The 19,499-nt window shown below is 40.5% G+C and overlaps 1 protein-coding gene across 2 annotated transcripts in view; it reads right to left on the minus strand.

Annotated features, from left to right (window-relative positions):
- Positions 1-19,499, minus strand: part of LOC134352617 (striatin-3-like) — a 92,327-nt gene that overhangs the window by 61,600 nt on the left and 11,228 nt on the right. Inside the window, exons 2-3 of one of the 2 annotated variants that reach the window (XM_063059921.1) lie at positions 10,225-10,328; positions 9,099-9,172 (exon numbers count right to left, since the gene is read on the minus strand). In XM_063059921.1, coding sequence (XP_062915991.1) covers positions 9,099-9,172; positions 10,225-10,328 — 178 coding nt within the window. Of the gene's footprint in view, positions 1-9,086; positions 9,173-10,224; positions 10,329-19,499 lie in introns of both variants that reach the window. The other variant, XM_063059920.1, reaches the window with a different exon arrangement.

The raw sequence follows: 19,499 nt of genomic DNA on the forward strand, positions 1-19,499 counted from the left end.
GAAACGGGAGGCGAGATGAGAGCCCAAGTCAATTTTCTCAGGTAATACCAAAGGACTGGCATTACAACAATCAGGACAATCTGCTCATTACTAAGAACAGTTTATTTTTTTTTAATATTCTTTTTTCTTATTACGAAAAAAAAACAAAAAAAAAGCACAATTACAAAAATCACGACCTTAACAAAATCTAATTAAATATTGAGCAGCAAAAGGGAGAAAAATATAAAGGCAGAAGTAAACATACACAGCAGAGGTGCACCGCACCAAAAAACTCAGTCCTCACCCCGTAAGAAAGTCCAATACAGGGCCCCATATCCTTTCAAAAATGTTCCCTCTGTCCTCATTACATAGTCTCAGTTTTTCCAAATGTAAAGTATTTGCCAGTTCTCTCAGCTACGGATTGTACGTAGGCACAGAGTCCACTTTCCACATTTGCAGGATTAACTTCTTAACAATCACCATGCCAAACAATACAGCCTTTTTTCTCATACTTATTGGCTGAAGATAGGAAGCTTGTTGCTTCAAGGATGGCTATGAGCGGGTCTGGTTCCCACCACTTCCCAAAAGCCTCAGAGAAACAGTGAAATATACTTTTCCAGTATGCATAAAGCTTACAACATGACCAGAATGAATGTGACAAGTTACTGTTCACAGATTACATCTATTACAAACTGGTGAAACATCAGGGTAGAAACTGTGCAACTTTTCTTTGGAATAACGAAGTCTATGTATTGTTTTAAACTGTATAAGTCTGTGCCTGACATTGACCGAACAATCATGTATACTCTTTAAACACTCATCGCAGACCTCCTCTGTCAGCTTTATACCCAATTCATCCACCCAAGACCTGCAGTATTCACCCAAGCTCCACTATGTAGGATCTGATAAAAATAGGACACCGCACTACGAGTAACAGGATCAAATTTATTTATTGCCTCTAGGGACTCATGTTTGTCTAAAACTTCGAAGTTAGGTATATATTTCCTAACATAATCTCGAATTTGTAAATATCTTTAAAAAACTAGATGCAGGGATATTGTAAACTGCTTGTAACTGTGCAAATGAGGCAAAGTTTCCTTCAATATATAGGTCACCTACACTACAGATGCTTCTCTGTTTCCAGGTAGAAAAAACAGTATCATTCAGGCCAGGCAAAAAGGAATGATTGTCACAAATTGGAGTGTTAATATAAGTTTTTGGGGCCTTAATGTGTAGTTGAATCTACATCCAAATTCTTATAGTGTTGCCAACCACGAAGCTGTTACTAAAATGAGACTTATTAACTGCAGCGGGGCTATTAAGGAGAGCTGGTAAGGAAGTCTTCTTACAAAGCACTCGCTCTATGAGTAACCATGGTGGGCACGAGTCTGAGGTAGAGGGTGGGCCTTTTTCCCACCATGCAAGAATGGATAGGTGGGCAGCTCAGTAATACATTTTAATGTTCGGTAGGGCAAAACCACCTGCTTCCTTAGGCTTTGACAAGTGCTTTTTAGTAATTCTAATGGCTTTATAATTCCAAATGAAGGGTATAATAATTGAATCCAATTGCTTAAAATATGACAGAGGAATAAAACATGGAACTGACTGGAAAAGATGAAGAAATTGTGGCAGTACAATTATCTTGATGCATTAACCCTCCCCACCAAAGAAATTGGAAGGGTTTTCCAAAAGTCAATATTGTGTTTAACCTGCTCAACTTCGTTTCGCCAATTCACTTGCAAAAGGTCATCTGGGTTTTTTGTAATAGTCACATCAAGATAGGAAAAAAGGGCCTATTCTGCGCTGTATCTCAATATATAAATAAAGAACAGGTTCCTGGTTGAACCTTAATGTGATTGTGGTGAAATTTATTGAGCAGTTATCAATCTTGGGCATTGTTTCTGACTTCTCATTTCTTTAAGATAACTGGCACAGTCCAAAATCATAACAGCTTGATTACATTTTTCACAATAGCATATACAGGGAGTCTCCAGGTTACAACAGGGTCCTATTTTTGACTTCATTCATAAACCAAGCTGATTGCAAGTTGGAAATTAACACCGTACAGGAAATGATCACAGGAATAGCTGTAATCGGTAATAACTGTAATGAGTAAGCACGGGAAATGTGAATGCCAGCGGGCTTCAGTGAGTGAGTGAGTCCGTTCAGTGTTCTCAGCTCTGCTCAACTTGACTCAGCCTCCAATCGTTGTAGCTTAGAGGGAGGAGGGAGAAGGCAGTACATGGAAAAAACACTTTCCCAACTGGCAAGCCCCTCCCCATCCATCTGGCCAAGCTCCCAAATACTTATATGTATGTGGAAGATGTCCATGAATCAGGCATTGTAACCTGAGGAGGGTCTGTATCCCCAAACTTTTATTGCAGAAAAAGTAATTAGGAAAGCCAGCAGAATGTTTTTTGTTAATTGCTAAGGGAGTTATCAAGCAAAAGTAGGGAAATTAGGATTCAGTTATACAGGACAGTATTGCAACTACATCTGGCAGGAGTTCCCAACTGATGGTCCACGGACCCCTCTGTGAACAGTAGGGGTAAAAAAGTTGGGAATCCCTGGTAGAATATTGGTCTCCTTACTCTATATAATGCAGCATACAAATGCAGCAACAGTTCAAGGAGAGTACATGATTGAAGGATGTAAGCTCCTGAGAAGTCGTGACAGGAAATTATAAACAAAAGAATCTGCAGATGCTAGAAATCTGCAGTAACATATACAAGATGCTGGAGGAACTTGGCAGGTCAGGCAGCATCTCTGGAGACCTGAGGAAGGGTCTCAGCCCGAAACTTCATCTCTTTATTCCTCTCCATAGACGTTGCTCAACCTGCTGAATTCCTCCACCATTTTTGTGTGTGACATGAGATTTCCTCTTGTGGGATAATTGAGAACCAGGAAATTGCAGTTTAATAATAAGGATCATTTATCAAAGGTGAGGTGAGGTGAAATTTTTCCAACATAGAAGCTGCATATTTAGAATGAATTTTGCCAAGGGACGATGATGCCAGAACTTTTACATACTTACATGACAGACACAGATTTGATACACAAATAAGCTGGTGAGTTGAAAGGTTACTAGGGGTAGATGGGAAAGCACAGCCGGATAAAAAATAGATCAGACACCATCTTGCTGATGGCTTCAGAGACTTAATGGCCAACTCCACATTCATATCTTCATAGAAGTCCAATTAAAGCAGGGATTCCCAACCATTTTACATGCCATGGAACCTTACCACCAACCTAGGGGTCCGTGGACCTCAGGTTGGGAACCCCTGAATTAGAGCATTAAATAGGATTTGAATGCCTCTCTGCAAATTGGGGACTTTGCTATTGCCTGCATGGTGGGTGGTGGGGGCTGATGCTTTCTGCTGGAGTAAGTGGAGGGAGGGGAGGGGGCAGAATTGATGCTTTGCTGCTGCTTGTGCATGGGAAGGGGGCTTTGATGATCTACGTTTTGGGGTTTTCTTCCATTTTGTGAATGTTTGTGAAGAGTACAAATTTCAAGTTGTATACTGTAAATGTTTTCTGATATTAAATGGAACCACTGAAATCTACAGAAGATCTTAAAGGCAAGCCTAGAATTGTGCAATTTAGAATTCCAAAGTGTTTAATGGATGCTATTAACACAAATATTTATTACGTAACATTTCACTTAGCAACAAATCACATTTTAATTTGAAAGCAATTCTGCTTTCCAGAAAATTTAACCAGTAGAGGTCCAAATTAACTGTTCTTTCTATGGGTACAGACATAGCACTAAGCTCTGGTACACACTACAGAAGGATTCCCAGTTTCCAGTCTGACTGGAGTTAAACAATATAAGACCATAAGACCATCATGGCTGATCCATTTTCCCTTTCAGCCCCAATCTCCTGCCTTCTCCCCGTATCCCCTCATGCCCTGAACAATCAAGGATCTATCAACCTACATAAGGACTTGGCCTCCACAGCTGCCTGTGTCAACAAGTTCCACAGATTCACCACTCTCTGACTTAGGAAATTCCTCCTTATCACCCAATGAATCTGAATCAAATTTATCACTGACAAACAGTGGTACTACAAAGTCTGTAAACCCTTTAGAATTTTCTCTATTTCTGAATAAATATGACCCAAAATGTGATCGGATCTTCATGCAAGTCCTAAAACTAGACTAGACAAAGAGAACCCAATTAAGTAAATAACATAAAAAAATTATACTTTTTCATTTGTATGATGTGAAACTTGTTGCTTTACAGTATAAAAGACAAAAAATATATACAAATTACAAAACTAAACAGTGCAAATCTTAATAAGTGTTCCCAGAACATTCAGAAATCTGATGACGGAGGGGAAGAAGCTGTTCCTAAATCATTGTGTGTGGGTTCTCAAGCTCCTGTATCTCCTCCTTGATGCAATTAACAAGGAGGGAGGCCTCAGAAGGTGAGGATCCTGAATGATGGATGCCACCTTCCTGAGACACTGCCTCTTGAACACATAATGGAGAGGTTGTCCTTTATTTCACATCCTTGATAGTTGTAGATTCAGCCCACAGGTGAAGTCCTCTCAACCATTGAGCACATCTACATGGAACATTGCCATAGAAAAGCAGCATCCATCATCAAAGATCTTCACCAACTAGTCCATGGCTTTTTCTCACTGCCATCATCAGGTAGAAGGTACAAGTGCCTCAGGACTCACACCACCAAGTTCAAGAACAGTTACGACCCCACAACCATCGGGCACTTGAATAAAAGGGGATAGCTACAGTCCCAAAATGCTGGAGGAACTCAGCAGGCCAGGCATCTACGGAAAAGAGTACAGTTGACGTTTCAGGCCGAAATGTCAACTGTACTCTTTTCCATAGATGCTGCCTGGCCTGCTGAGTTCCTTCAGTGTTTTGTGTGTGTTGCTCTGATTTCCAGTATCTGCAGATTTTCTCTTGATGTGATAACTACGCTCATTCTACTTCTGGTGTTTCTACAACCGATGGACTCTCTATCTTATTATTTCATGTTCTCACTATTTATTGCTATTTACTTATATTTGCATTTGCAGAGTTTGTTGTTCATTGATCCTGTTTACAGTTACTGTTCTATACATTTGCTAAAAGTATGCTCGCAGAAAAAAGAATCTCAGGGTTGTATGTGGTGACCTGTATGTACTCTGATAATAAATTTTACTTTGATCTTTGGTTGTGCTCTTGATGGGCTGTGGAGCTGGCTGAGTCTATAACCCTCTGCAGCCTCTTGCAGTTCTGCACACTGGAGGCTCCATACCAGTGCAATCAATCATAATATTCTCCACCAAAATTTATGAGCCACTGGTGACCAATCAATTCTTTGTGATTGCAACCAAGATGCTGACACCCAGCAACTTGAAGCTGCTCACCCTTCCACTGCTGATCCCATAATGAGAACTGCCGTGTGTCCTCTCGACTTCCCCTGAAATCCACAATCAGCTCCGTGGTCTTTCTGGACTTGGGTGGGAGTGTGTTGCAACATCAATCAACCAGCTAAACTATCTCACTCTTATAAGCCTTCTCCTCACCATATGAGCATTTACCAACAAGTGGTGCAATCAGGAAATTTATGGATGGCATTTGAGCTCCCCTTAGCCAGGCTATAATGAGTGTAGAGATGACTGAGCAATGGGCTAAGCGGGCATCCTTGAGGATGCTTCCTCAAGGTATTAACAGTCAGCAAAGAGAAGTTATTACCCATCCACACTGGGCTCTAATTGACATAAGCAGTCTAACTCAAGGTACTGGGGAAAGAAGAGATCAGCAGCCTACATGTGCCAATGGAACGGCAGATAACCACAAGGATCTCCACAGGTAAGTGTTCTGCCAACAATCTGTAGTCAGCGGGTCCATGGATTCAAATGCAAACATATGGCACACTGGTGGCACAGTGTTTACTGGACTGGTAAGCCAAAGGCTTATTTGCGTTAACAATATGGACTTAATAGCTTTCAATTTGAAATTGCTAATTGTATAATTCTAGGTTTGCCTGTTGGAGATACTAAAATGTTTCAGAGAGATCTAATTGCTATTTAATGCATTAATTTAGTAAATTTGAATACATCAATGACAGCTAATGGAAGACTTAATGTCAAATAATTTTGACCTCTTCCGAATTGGAAGAGGCAAGAGCATGTAAATAATGCTTATTGCCATCAGAATCAGGTTTATTATTACTGAAATATGTTATTGTGGCAGCAGTACAGAGCAATACATATATAAAATAAAGTTACAATAGTATTTTATATGTTACAATAAGAAATATCTTCCAAGAGGATGACAATCCTATCGTTAGGTTTGGAGGCTTACGGGCATCAATGACCAGGAGAATAATGTTGGCTGGAGTCAGGGCTTTATGCTTTAGCTCTTGGTGGGGTTACCCATGCTAAAAGGTCAAACGGTAGAGAACAGACTAAGAGCAGTCCATCCATCCTTCGTGTTCGGGGGTTCAGCTCAGGGCTAACCACCCTCACTGGTAAAACAAAACTATTATGAAAACAGCAATGAAGAATCTTCTACATCTGACTACAATGGTGTTCCTGAATCTCCACATGGGACATGCATGACTGACAGTAGTGAAAATCGAGAGAAAACCTACTGACATGATGAAGGAAGTCTTGAAAGCCATCAGAGATGGAGGACCTTCACTGCTGCCCTAAATGCCAACAGCATAATAGGCAATAAGCTAAGCTAATAAGAAAATAAATAAATTATATACATAAAAGATAGGTAGTGCAAAAAGAGAGAGAGTGTTCATGGGTTTCAAAGTTATTAAATGTTCACCAAAATATCCAGTGGATTTCATCAGAAACATGCAAGTAGCTTGACCTAGTTGTTAGCAGAGAGTTATGGAAGTTCATTGAAAAAATCTTCCAGTGGCCGGAATCATGTCTGACAGGAAGGTTGGAAGTCACCAGGCAGCACAGTCCCAGGAGTTCCTTATAGATGCAGCCTTAGATGACAGTCCAATAGTCCAATAGCTGTGTCATCAATGATTTTTTTCCTCTGCAGTAATCTCTGAAACAGAGGCTGTTTGTTGTTTATTTCCAGTCTGTCACAACTCCTCAGATGGCTAGACTGCCCATGCCAGCCTCACAGATAGGCACAAAATTACAATGATGACTGGTACCCATGTAATTTAAATTCAGTAGAATGTTATTTTTTTACAGAAGTCTAGTCTTAATAATGATGACAATGTAGCTGGCAAGAATATTCTAAAAGCACAATTGGGTCATTAATGTCCTTCAGCATAGGAAATCTGTAGTCCTTTCCCAGTTTGCCCCAGAAGCTGCTTAACAAGCCATTTAGTTAAAACAGTTCCCCTACTGTAAAACAAAAAAAGGGACAAATATGGTACCAAACTAGGTGTCAAATTCAAGCATGGCAAACTCATGCCCAACTCAACCAATCTACTGATACTAAGGTTTCCGTCACAAACATCTGATGACTAGTGCCCAAATTAGAAAACTAGGTCAGATTTACAACCTGGTATAGTCATGATCATAGAATTATACCCTTTATAGAATGTGACATCGGAACCCCTAAATACATCCTGTGACATCAACAGGACAGAGGCACCAGAGGTGGGAGTAGAGTGGCATACAGAGGAGAAACCTCAAAGTGGTCACTGACCTCAGACCATGAAAGACACAGGAGCAGAGTTGGGCCATTTGGCCATTGAGCCTGCTCTGCCATTCCATCATGGCTGATCTCTTACCCCTCTCAATGCCATTCTCCTGTCTTCTCCCCATATCTCGTCATGCTCATACTAATCAAGAATTTATCACTGTCTGTATTAAATATACCCAATGACTTGGCCTCTACAGTCATCTGTGGCAGTGAATTCCAGACTCACTACCCTCTGGCTAAAGAAATTCCTCCTCATCTCTGTCCTGAAGGGATGTCCTTGTATTCCAAGGTTGTGTACTCTGGTCCTAGACTCCCCCATTGCAAGAAACATCCTCACCATATCCACTCTATTTAGGCCTTTCAACAATCAATAGGTTTCAATAAGATCCGCCCTCATTCTTCAAAACCCCAGCGAGTACAGGCTCAGAGACATCAATCTGCAGCCTCACAGCTCCAGGTTCAAATCTGACTTCCAATGCTGTCTATGTAGAGCGTATTCACATCTTCCATCATCTTTAGGATTTCGTTGACCTTAAAGCAGGGGCCCCCAACCTGGAGTTCACTGACCCATTGCTTAACGGTATTGGTCCATGGCATAAAGTAGGTTGGGAATCCCTGTCCTAAAGACATGTGGGCTAGGACTGTATAGTGAATTGAAAAGGCAGGGTGTCAGGACCAGAGGCGAAGGTCTGGCCAGTTCTGCTCGCTTCTCTGTGACGTTTTACTCCATTCTTTGCTGCACTGAAGCTGAGGCTGTGAGCCTGCTCTGGGTCTCGTGTCCGAGGACTCACTTTCCTTCTAAATGCTATTTGCTTACTTTTACTGCTTGCACGATTTGTTTTTTTCCCCCCTCTCTCTACACACTGGGTGTTGACAGTCTTTTTCTTTAAATGAGTTCTTTTGGGTTTCTTGTTTAGTGGCTGTCTGTAAGGAGACGAATCTCAAAGTTGCATTGTTAATAAATGTACTTTGAACTTTTCAGTGTGGATGAATGGTCAGATCTAGTGAGGTGAGGCGGAGCTGATTGGAACAAGAGGGAAGAATACGAACTGGAATTAGTGTAAATTGGTGCTTGATGACTGGCGTGCACTTGGTTGCTGTGGACCTGTTTCTGTGCCATATAACATAAGTACCCAACAGAGGGCAAGGCACAGAAGCTGTGATCCAAACCCAAGTCATAGGACGTTAACTTTTGATATCCTACAGGACCCATAAGGCCAAGCTCAAATTAAGTCCAGATTCTAATGTATTAACAATTTCAAAAGGGCCAAAGTGCACTCTATATAGTTCTAGAGGACATGGCAATGACACTGCCAGAGAACGGAGAGAGTGTGCGGCATTAACAATTCAGTGCTTTGGAACAGTTTTCCTTATTTTAGGCCCAGAAAAAAGGCTTACGGATCACTTCACCTACAAATGCATATAAAAGCATCTTTAACTGTATTAATTGGTTCATAATAAAAGATGCATACTTTCTCGAGTACCTGATTCAGGTGCATCTGTCTTTGTGTCACCTTGGACTGGTTCAGTTCCGTATTTCAGCTTGTGATACTTCGTCCTAGAAAAGAAAAATTGAAACAAGAATGTTCTAATATTAAATAGGTGAGACATTTATAAAACATCCAAGTTAAGGGAATTAAAACATGGGAGGCAGAGAAGGAGTGCCAGGGACGGGGGTGGGGGGAGAAGAGTGGCTCAGATGCAGACACACCCAGACTAAGGCGCCAGGCAAGGTTATTTGATTTACAAAGAATTGGTTTATTAATCGTTGTAGAATGTCTCTCTGGAGCTTCCTGCTCCCTCCCCTCTTTCTTCCCCTTTCCCCAACCATGACTCCCCTCTCTCTGCCCTCTTCCTACTCTCAGTTCACAATAGAGACCCATATCAGAATCAGGTTTATCAACACTCACATATGTCATGAAATTTCTTGGGTTTTTTTGCGCAGCAGTAGTGTTCCTTTCTATAGATGTTGCCTGACCCACTGAGTTCCTTTAGCATTTTGTGTGTGTCACTCCCAATTCTTTCTAAGATGAGTTAGCCGAAGTGAAGTATTAAAACTAAGTATTAAGTAGAAAACACCTATTCCCACAGAAGAATTGTTTGGTTAGTCACTACAAGCTCACTTCTCTTTCTGCTGTAACAATATATATTCATGCTTGATATAAAGACAAACTACTCTGATCATTTTTATTATATGGAACTCAATAGTTTCTAGTTTTTCCAGGTTCTATTTGAGTTATTTTAAAACATTTTCCATGAAAGGAGCTTAGCTTTTGGAGCAAATGTTATTAAAAGCCAGATTTTAAAAAAACAGGAAATGTTTAAAAGGCCAGACAACACCTGTGGGGAGAAAATACAGAGCAATTTCAGGTCATTTTAATTTTGATCAGAACTAGGAAAAGTCAGGTGTAAACAAGTTGAAAGTTGCAAAGTAATGGGGAAAGGAAGCAAAGAACAAAAAGTTAAGTCCGTGAAAGGATGGAAGACTACAGCGCCGGAGGGATTAAACAGTAAAATGGTTTGGCTATATGAAAGAGGAAGCCAAGCAATTATGTGTCATTTCAGGTAATTTCAAACAGGAAGGGTGGAGACAGAAAAATTGCAACTCACCTTTCTTGTTTCAAGGCATATTCAAGCATCTTAATTCTCCGGACTAAATCCTTCTTAAGATTCTCCTGACCTTTTCTCTCTCCTTGGAGAAAGGAGACACGTGCCTGAATAATAAAAGCCAATTATCATTGAAGTAATGGTAAAGCATACTACAATAAAATTATTAACCTATTGTGAAGCATATGGCTCTCTGACTTCAAGTAAATTGCTGTATAACATCAGCAATTTTTTATGATTTGGATTTCAACAGTTTGTTGTTTTATTTTAGTAACATATTCAGCAAGAGCTCAAAATAACCAAACAGAATTTCTAAATGACCATATGAAAAATCTGCTGCCATCAGGTAGAAGGTACAACAGTCTCAGAACAGTTACTACCCCTCAACCATCAGGCTCTTGAATAAAAGGGTATAAATACACTCACTTGCATATCCATTGAGATGTTCCCATAACCAATGATCTCACTTTAAGTAATCTTTATTGCATTCTCATGTTCTCGTTATTTATTGCTATTTATTTATATTTGCATTTACACAGTTTGTTGTCTTATGTACTCTGGTTGATCTTTCAATGATCCAGTTACAGATACTATTAGACAGATTTCTACTTTTGAACTTTGAATTAATAAAAAGATCTTTTAATGCAGTGTTGGGATTACAATTCCTAGAAGAACAGGAGTGTTTAATGAACATTGACTAAGAATTTAATTGTGATTTAAGTGTCTCTTTAGATTATTTTTCAAGAATTCCATCCATTATTGATTCTAAATAAACCCAATAGAAATTCCAAATCTCAAGTAGTTTTTGTTTTAGGTTGTTGATGGCCACAACATTAGCCATGAATTGATCTTGAAGAGCATTTAAATTTCAGTAAAGTGCAATGGTCGATATGCAAAATTATCATTAAATCTCCACCTGACCCAGGAGATTTAATTAACAACATGATAAACCGCAAAGGCCTTGACCTTTGAAATTTAACTACTGTGCAGACTTCCATGTCAATACTCCTGGTGGGAGAATCAGTCACACAGAGTTAAATTGTATTAGCTTAAGAGCAATTCTTCCCAAAAAGACTTACATAAGCCAAGTGATAACATGATAAAACTGTGACTAAATATGTATTATTTAAATACAGGTTTCCCCCACCATCCGAAGGTAGAGCATTCCTATGAACTGGTTCATAAGCCGGAATGTCGTAAAGCGAAGAAGCAATTACCATTAATTTATATGGAAAAATTTTGTGAGCGTTCACAGACCCAAAAATAACCTACCAAATCATGCCAAATAACAGATAAAACCTAAAATAACAGTAACATACAGTAAAAGCAGGAATGATATGATAAATACACAGCCTATATAAAGTAGAAATACTTTTCCACAATCATTGCCTGAACTGCTCTCCGTAGCGAAAATCTCACGCAAGCGCTCTCCGCAAAAACACGGTGCAAGCGCTCTCCAGTAACCTTTAAGCTATGAAGCTACCAAATCATACCAAATAACACGTAAAAATACACAGCCAATATAAAGTAGAAATACTGTATGTACAGTGTAGTATCACTTACGGGAATCGGGAAGACAGCGCAGAGCACACTGATGATGGTATGTTAGGCTGAGTCGTCGGAGTTTGGGTGGTGCAGCGGCCCCCACCCTCTGGGCAGCGAACAGATACTGATCCGCGAAGCATGCAGGGGTACAGCGGTAACCGGGACGCATTCAGTGCATCTTTAAGAAAAAAGCCGAAATAAACAAGCTAATTAATTAGGTGCCACCTGGCACATAATTAATTAGCATGTTTATTTCGGCTTTTTTCTTAAAGATGTGCTGTGTGCCTCCCGGCTACCGCCACATTCTCCGCAAATCGGTATCTGTCCATGGCCTGGGGGTTGGGATGGTGGGACACCGGGGTGTCATCTCATTGTCGCCTGTTTCCATTAGGGCAGGCAGGTCACCTTCTCCTACGACTGCTTGCCTCGATGTTGAAGGTCGAGGTTCGTCATCTGCTGTGGCTGATGTGGAAGGCTTGAAAAACGACGGTATGCTTGACTGCTGAGCCTCGTGCATTTTTCTATCATACAGTTCTTTGTAAGGACTCAAACCATCTTGCAAATATGCCCTAAACCGACGTACCCTTTCAAAATTAAAGTCGTACTTTATCATTGCTCATTTGGTTTCAATTGTTATCCTTTCCTCTTCCAATTGCATCAGCTCTTCATTTATCAGTTCTTGGTCATAGGATGCCAAAACCTCTTCAACATCATCTTCGTCAACTTCCACAAGCCAAACTCACTTTGTCCTTGCTTCGTTCACCACGATCGAAACACTTAATTATGTCTAGTTTTATGCTAAGTGTAACACCCTTACGAGCTCTTTTAGGTTTTTCCGACACCTTAGAACTTGCTAACGGCTGCTCACAGGCACGTGTTTAAGCAATGCCAGCGAGAATGCCGTTCCGAATCCAGGGAAGAGCGGCTGCTCGGGGCGCGCGCTGTCTTTTATCGTGCGCTGCTTTTTTATCGCGCGCTGCCTCTTTTCGTAACAGTGAAAACACCTTCTGTTAGCGAAAACAGGGAACTAATATAGGTCTTTCATAACAGTGAAGTTCGTAAAGCGGGGCACACCTGTAACATGGAGAAGTTGCTGGTTAGCTGGGGCAGTTTTAAAAGCAAAGCCGTCTGTATATAACTCTGCCATGGATGGTCCCAAGACTGGTTGTGAAAGGAGGATGGTTGGGCATGGGGGCTTGCAACCCTATCTTGTAACAACCCAGAGCTACAGCAACACTGATACAAGCTCAAAAGACCATTTTTCTTGCTCGCTGCTCCCAAGGGAAGGTCCTTGCATTTGAATGCTCTCTCTCTCTCCCTCCCTCGATGCTGTCGGCGAATGGCGCAAGTTTTAATTGACACAGATTATAGATTTGGACTCTAATTCAGATTTATGACGTGTTCTAGTTTCTACTTCTAGCTCTGGTAGCTCTTTTTTGTTACTACTTTTGGGTGTTTTTTTTGAATCAGGGCGACCTGCAGATAATGAACACTGAGCTGAACTATATGCCTATTTATTCTCTGTTTTATACTCTGTATTTCGGCTCGTTTTTTTTGCTGTCACTTGCATGATTTTTGTTTTGCCCCCCACACATGGGGGAGGGGTGTGATGCTTGGTGTTTTTTTTAAAAAACGGGTTGGTTCTATGGTTCTTTGTTTCGTGACTGTGAGGAAGATGAATTTCAGGGTTCTACACTGCACACGTACGTACTTTGAATCCTTAGGACGGGAAGGATCTTCGAAAATGGGCTACACCTGGAGACACCTGGAAAGATTGGCCCAAGACGGAGGACTCTGGCAAGCTGCTGCTGGCGGTCTATGCCCCAGTAGGCCAATGGGGCTTAAGAAGAGGAAGAGAGCCCTTTTATTTCGGGTCTGATAATTCATATACATAATGTTTGCTATCAGAGCCACAGGATTCAAACAGTGCACACAGATTTACATTTTGTTGCAGCATATTGTCACTTAGTGATTTTACTGAATGATTACATGCTGCTTCTTCAGTCAAAATACCAATAATATCACACTGTTGGCAATTTCACATTCATCCATGCCTTATCTCCACCTAACACTTCTTTCAGTCCATTCCAAGGACAAGAAACAAATTCAAATTTATTATCAAAGTTATGTATACCATATACAAAACTGAGATTCATCTATTTGCAAGCACTCACAAAACAATGAAATACAATAGAATTTACAAAAAAAATACAAACGAAGACTGCAAAAGAACATCCCTTTAAGAAGGGGCTCACAACCTTTCTCACGTCCTGCACCCCAACCATTAGAAAAACATAGAAAACCTACAGCACAATACAGGCCCTTTGGCCCACAATGCTGTGCCGAACATGTACTTACTTTAGAAATTACCTAGGGTTACCCATAGCCCTCTATTTTTCTAAGCTCCATGTACCTATCGAGCAGTCTCTTAAAAGACCCTACTGTATCTGCCTCCACCACGGTTGCCGGCAGCCCATTCCACGTACTCACCACTCTCTGTGTAAATAAACTTACCCCTGACATCCCCTCCGTACCTACTTCCAACCACCTTAAAACTGTGCCCTCTCATGCTAGCCATTTCAGCCCTGGGAAAAAGCCTCTGCCTCTGTCTATCCACACGATCACTGCTTCTCATCATTGTATACACCTCCATCAGGTCACCTCTCATCCTCCGCCGCTCCATTAATACTATATTCTGCATCATCTTTGACCTACCAAAATGAACTGGGATGAACTCCATCTGCCATTTCTCAGCCCAGTTTTGCATCCTATCGATGTCCCGCTGTATCCTCTGACAGCCCTTCACACTATCCACAACAGCTCCAACCTTTGTGTCATCAGCAAATTTACTAATCCATTCCTCCACTTCTTCATCCAGGTCATTTATAAAAATTACGAAGAGAAGGGGTCCCAGAACAGATCCCTGAGGCACACCATTGGTCACCGAACTCCTTGTCACTCTTTGCCTTCTGAGAGCAAGCTAATTCTGGATCCACAAAGCAAGGTCCCCTTGGATCCCATGTCTCCTTACTTTCTCAATAAGCCTTGCATGAGGTACCTTGTCAAATGCCTTGCTGACATCTATATACACTACATCTACTGCTCCACCTTCATCAATGTCTTTAGTCACATCCTCAAAAAAATTTAATCAGGCTCGAAAGGCATGACCTGCCTTTGACAAAGCCATGCTGACTACTCCTAATCATATAATGCCTCTCCAAATGTTCATAAATCCTGCCTCTCAGGATCTTTTCCATCAACTTATCAACAACAGAAGTAAGACTCACTGGTCTATAATTTCCTGGGATACCTCTATTCCCTTTCTTGCATAAGGGAATGACATCTGCGACCCTCCAATCTTCTGGAACCTTTCCCGTCCCCATTGATGATGCAAGGATCATTGTCAGAGGCTCAGCAATCGCCTCCCTCAGCAGCCTGGGGTACATCTCATCTGGTAAAGGAGACTTATTATTCAACCTACAAGCAACATACATCAAAGTTGCTGGTGAACGCAGCAGGCCAAGCAGCATCTATAGGAAGAGGCGCAGTCGACGTTTCAGGCCGAGCTCGGCCTGAAACGTCGACTGCGCCTCTTCCTATAGATGCTGCTTGGCCTGCTGCGTTCACCAGCAACTTTGATGTATGTTGCTTGAATTTCCAGCATCTGCAAATTCCTGTTGTTTGCGTTATTATTCAACCTGATGCTTTCCAAAAGCTCCAGCACATCCTCTTTCTTAATATCTCTATGCTCAAGCTTTTCAATCGTAAGTCATCCCTACAATCGCCCAGATCCTTTTCCATTGTGAATACTGAAGCAAAATATTCATTAAGTATTTCTGCTATCTCCTCCGGTTCCATACACACTTTCCACTGTCACATTTGATTGGTCCTATCCTCTCACACCTTATCCTTTTGCTCTTCACATACTTGTAGAATACCTCGGGGTTCCTTAATCCTACTTGCCAAGGCCTTCTCACAGCCCTTTCTGGCTCTCCTAATTTCATTCTTAAACTCCTTGCTGCTAGGCTTATAATCTTCTAGATCTCTATCATTATCTAGTTTTTTGAACCTTTCATAAGCTTTTCTTTTCTCCTTGACTAGATTTTCAACAGCCTTTGTACAACACGGTTCCTGTACTCTACTATCCTTTCCGTCTCATTGGAACTTACCTATGGAGAACGCCAAGCAAATATCCCCTGAACATTTGCCACATTTCTGTTGTACATTTCCCTGAGAACATCTGTTCCCAATTTATGTTTCCAAATTCCTGCCTAATAGCTTCATATTTGCCCTTACTCCAACTAAACACTGTCCTAACTTGTCTGTTCCTATCCCTCTCCAATGCTTTGGTAAAGGAGATAGAATTGTGATCACTATCTCCAAAATACTCTTCCACTGAGAGACCTGACACCTCACCAGGTTCATTTCCCAATACCAGATTAAGTACAGCTTCTCTTCTTATCTACTAGTGTCAGGAAAGCTTCCTGAACACACCTGACAAAGTCCACCCAGCTAAATCTCCCACCATAACAATCCTGTTGTTATTGCACCTTTCCAGAACCTGTCTCCCTATCTGCTCCTCGATGTCCCTGTTACTATTGGGTGGTCTATAAAAAACATCCAGTGGAGTTATTGACCCTGTTTCTAACTTCCGACCACAGAGACTCAGTAGACCATTAACTGAAGGGTCCGTGGACCCCAGGTTGGAAACCCCTGCCTTAAAGAGAAATTACAGGCTGCGGATTGCAGTGATTGCAGTTCAGAAGCATCTGTTTGAAAATCATTTTCTGACTTAACACAACACTTAAGACCATTACGCTAGTATTGTGTTGAGAATCAGATTTAATGGGAGACTTCCGGTAGCGCTCATGGAGTGAAGTCGCGTTCTTGACTCGCTCCATTACCTCTGAGTTTTTTCTCTCTATGGTCAGCTATACTTTAATTAACTATTAAGGCATCAATTTTTACAATACTTTGAATTAAACTGAATTCTCTGACAATTGGATGATACTGAGATCGGCTATGTCTAAGAACGGGAAAGACGGCAAGGATGGTAAACCTCCGGTTAAACCGAAAGCTACGGATCTCCCTCCGACTGAATCACCGGTGACTTTGGAAGCTATATCGGAGTTAATTCAGAGGGAAATTTCAACCTCTGTTAGGGAGATGATTCGTACAGAAATTATGGGCTTTGTTAAAGACCTGATTCATATGGAAATCTCAACTAAGTTCCAGAAAATTGCCGATTTAATTGATAAGATGCAAACATGTATTGCGGAACATCAGTCGGCTATATCTGGTCTTCAAAAATCCGCGCAACAAAGTGAGCTTAAGATGGGGAAAGTCGAAGAAACAATTAATGTAATGAAGAAGAAACTTGACTTTTTGACTTTTAAAAACTCTGACTTGGAATCTAGAATGCGACGGCAGAATTTACGAATGATTGGCGTCAGGGAAGCCGTGGAAGCTAACAACCCTATGAAATATTTCTCCCAACTTTTAAAAGATGCATTCCCTACTGTATTTCCTGACCAACCACCGCTACTGGATCGTGTTCACAGAATCCCATCATACTCGTCTAGGTCAGATAGACCTAGGCATGTTATCTTACGTTTTCATTACTTTCAAGATAAGGAGAGACTGTTTCGATTCGCTCGATCTAAAGGTTTCATTGATTTTTCGGATCTTAAGTTCCGATTCGTGGAAGATTTCAGTAAACCAATCTGGGACCAACGGGTCCGTTACAGATCCGTGATGTCGGAATTCTATAAGATGGATTTAAGACCAGCGCTGCTGTACCCTGCACGTCTAAGGATTCGCATGTTAGATGGAGCTCTTCGTTTTTTTGATTCTCCATCGGATGCCCAGAGTTATCTGGATCAACTTTCATCTTCAACATCTTAATTGCCTTTTTTTAATTTTCTCCGTTGATCGGAGGCTGTGAATTGGTTGGTTTTAACTTTTCTGTGCCCTATTTGGGCAGAAAAGTTTACTTTCGATTTCTTAATATGGCTGCTAAACTTTCTTTTTAACTGCGTCATTTCTTTCTTTTCCCAGGGGATTCTGGGTGGTTACTTCCCTTTTGTCATCTTACGTATTTCCTGTGCGGCCTTAAATTTTGTAGTTTTTTTTAAATTTTATTCTGTTTTGCTTTTTATAATCATTTTATGTTAATAATCCTATTTTTTTTGTTGCTGTGTCTATTCATGAGTTTGAGGTTTATTGTGGTTTTTTTTAATATATACTTTCCGGCTTTTGTTCTGTTCTGTGTGTATTTTAATTGAGCTAACTTTTTTTTTACTTATTTTTTTTACTGTTTTACAATTAGCTGATCCTTTTCATATTTATACCTTTTTTTTAGGGAGCGTATACCGGAAGTCATGGGGGTAGTTTTAGCGCTTGCTTCTTTCTGGCGGGTCTGCTTTAGATTTCGCCTTGGGGTCCTGGGGTGGGGGGCGGTGGGAGGGGCTTCACGTTTTAGTTTGTTTCTCTTTGGGCTATATACATTATTGAAGTATTGGTTACGTCCTTTTCCCCGGTATCTTTTGTATGTTCTGTTTCCTCTCCGGGTCTGTGGGTCGCGCCTATTGTCAATCCTCCTTGTTATGGGTTGACTTTAGGATTTATGGAGTCTATTATTAATTTTGTCTCCTGGAATACTAATGGTCTTAATCATCCTATTAAAAGGAAAAAAGTTTTTAAAGTGTTCCGGAGACTTAAAGCACAAATTTTATTTTTACAAGAGACCCATGTACGGAGGGGGGACAGACTACGTTTTTTCAAATTTTGGAAGGGACAACAATTTCATTCGAACTCCAATGCTAAGATTCGAGGCGTCTCTATTTTTATAGACTCCTCAGTTACTTTTATACAACAGGATATTATCTCTGATCCGAATGGTAGATTTTTATTGGTTAGTGGTTTATTATTTAATAAAAAAGTAGTTTTGGTTAATGTTTATGCTCCTAATATGGATTGTCCGGAATTTTATAAATCATTGTTTGATCAGTTTCCGAATTTGAACGAGTTTTCATTGATTTGGGGCGGAGATCTTAATACCTGTTTATCTCCAGCTTTGGACCGTTCGGCTCCTTTACGGACTTTACCTAATAAATCTGCAAATTTGATTAATTTTTTCCTTTCTGATTCTGGGTCGACGGACATTTGGCGTTTTCTGCATCCTCAGGAAAAAGATTTTTCCTTCTTTTCACATGTTCATCATTCCTATTCAAGAATTGATTATTTTTTCATTGATTCTCGTCTCATTTCTTCAGTGATTAAATGTGATTATGATTCTATAACCATTTCGGATCATGCTCCACTTAAGCTTTCTATTAAAATTATGGCCAATATACCAAACAATAGACAATGGCGTTTTAATTCGCTGTTGCTTCAGGACTCGGACTTTGTTAATTTTATGAATGAACAGATTGAGCTTTTTTTTACAATTAACCATACAGAAGATATTTCGGTTAACACTCTTTGGGACACTTTTAAAGCCTATATTCGGGGTCAGATTATTTCGTATTCCGTTGCTTTGAGGAAGAAACAGAAGCAGGAGGAGATGGTAATTGTGGACAAGATTAAAGAAATTGATAAGAAATATGTTATGGCTCCTTCTGAGGAGCTATACAAACAAAGAACTGAACTTCAAATGGAACACAGTTTACTACTCTCGTCCTCGATTGTAAACCAATTAAAGAAAACAAGAAGTGATTTTTATGTTCACAGTG

Source organism: Mobula hypostoma, chromosome 10 (assembly GCF_963921235.1).
Source record: "Mobula hypostoma chromosome 10, sMobHyp1.1, whole genome shotgun sequence".
Taxonomy (NCBI): domain Eukaryota; kingdom Metazoa; phylum Chordata; class Chondrichthyes; order Myliobatiformes; family Myliobatidae; genus Mobula; species Mobula hypostoma.